Consider the following 1,379-nt stretch of genomic DNA (forward strand, 5'->3'; position numbering starts at 1 on the left):
TGTTTATTTTGAATACGCACCCTCTAGCAGCAAAAATTACATATTGTGCCTTTAAGGAGCTACTCTTCTGGTGAAAGTTTTCAGACAGCTTTCAAAATGGCCGCCAGACAGTGTGAACACATACACATATCTCAGCGTGCAATGGTCTTATTGACTTTGAAATTACAGGAGGTATGTAGTAACAAACACATCAATTGGTTAAGACATCAAGTACGATAACACTTTTTTTTTTTTTTTTTTTATAATCTGAGCTCAGAAATGGTAGTGTGCTTAATGGGTACGTGAGCTTAATAGGTATGCTTACCCTATGTGTTTTAGTGTAATGTTGAGTGCTTACAAATTCTTGATTTTCAGAAAACCTTATGGGATTCAATTAAATCCAAGAAGAGTGTCCCGGCACCCTCAAAAGAGAAGAAAGTGTCTTCAATGCCGATAAAGGCTGCAAATAAGACATTTCATGTCTCACGCCAGTCGCAGTGCAGAAAAGATAGAACATCCAACCCGTTGTTGCCATTAAACCAGGAACGGTCTGCCTATGGGTCCAATGCTATTAGGACAAATGCACCATCCTCCACTCCTGAGATGTCAAAGCCTGTTTTTGTGACGGAAAAGTTTGATGATGTGCATTTGCAAAAGAACTCACCAGTGGTCGTCTTAGTACCAGCAGAGAGATTTTTGGATGCACCTGGTAACAAGGATATGACTTTTTCTCGTAAAGCAGAGTGCGAAGAAATCACAAGGGTTTTGAATAAAACACTCTCTCCTGCCAGCACCCCAGAGAGGTTTGGAAATCCTTTGTGCTTTCAGAGTCCACTTCCCATGATTGGACAATTTGCACAAGATCAAAGTCGAGAGCCAGAGAAACCGCCTTTGTCTGTAAAAGGCGCTCTGGATGTTATAGGATCAGATCTGTCGCATGCAGTGAGTCTGCCTAATGCTTGCTCAAGCTTTGATTTTTCTGTTTCTCTTGTGTCTGAAAAACCTGATCCAGAAATATCATTTAAAGTGACCGCAGTCATTTCACCACCAGTTGAAGTCGCTCACCCAAGGTTGACTTTCTGTGTGAAACCCAACAAAGTCATAGGCGTTGAATCAAATCATGATGCGTTTAGGCTCAAGGCATTACCTTTTAGCACAGCCACAGTGACCAAGTTGAGTAAAGTGGATGACACCCTTGTTCCTGATGGTCCCAAGAAGTTTCCTGTGAATTCTACCACAGTGACCAAAGGCAAACCAGAAGCCTCTGTTGAGAGTCCAGGCTTGCGTAGAAAGAAAACGTCCAGACGCAGGCTCTTGGAGAAGACCTTGGAACTCTCAGAAGCTAGTAATGCAGAATCCAACGCAAGTTCTCCTGACAGTGCTTTACCTGTCATCAGCTC

The 1,379-nt window shown here is 42.5% G+C and overlaps 1 protein-coding gene across 1 annotated transcript in view; it reads left to right on the plus strand.

Annotated features, from left to right (window-relative positions):
* LOC107577714 (uncharacterized) overlaps positions 1–1,374 on the plus strand; it is a gene marked incomplete at its 3' end in the record, with an annotated part of 8,768 nt that extends 7,394 nt beyond the window's left edge. The window contains exon 3 of the mRNA XM_016263759.1: positions 355–1,374. Coding sequence (XP_016119245.1) covers positions 355–1,374 — 1,020 coding nt within the window. The remainder of the gene's footprint in view (positions 1–354) is intronic.
* Between the last annotated feature and the right edge of the window lie 5 nt (positions 1,375–1,379).

Source organism: Sinocyclocheilus grahami, unplaced genomic scaffold, assembly GCF_001515645.1.
Source record: "Sinocyclocheilus grahami isolate Dianchi unplaced genomic scaffold, SAMN03320097.WGS_v1.1 scaffold6975.1, whole genome shotgun sequence".
In the NCBI taxonomy this organism is placed as follows: domain Eukaryota; kingdom Metazoa; phylum Chordata; class Actinopteri; order Cypriniformes; family Cyprinidae; genus Sinocyclocheilus; species Sinocyclocheilus grahami.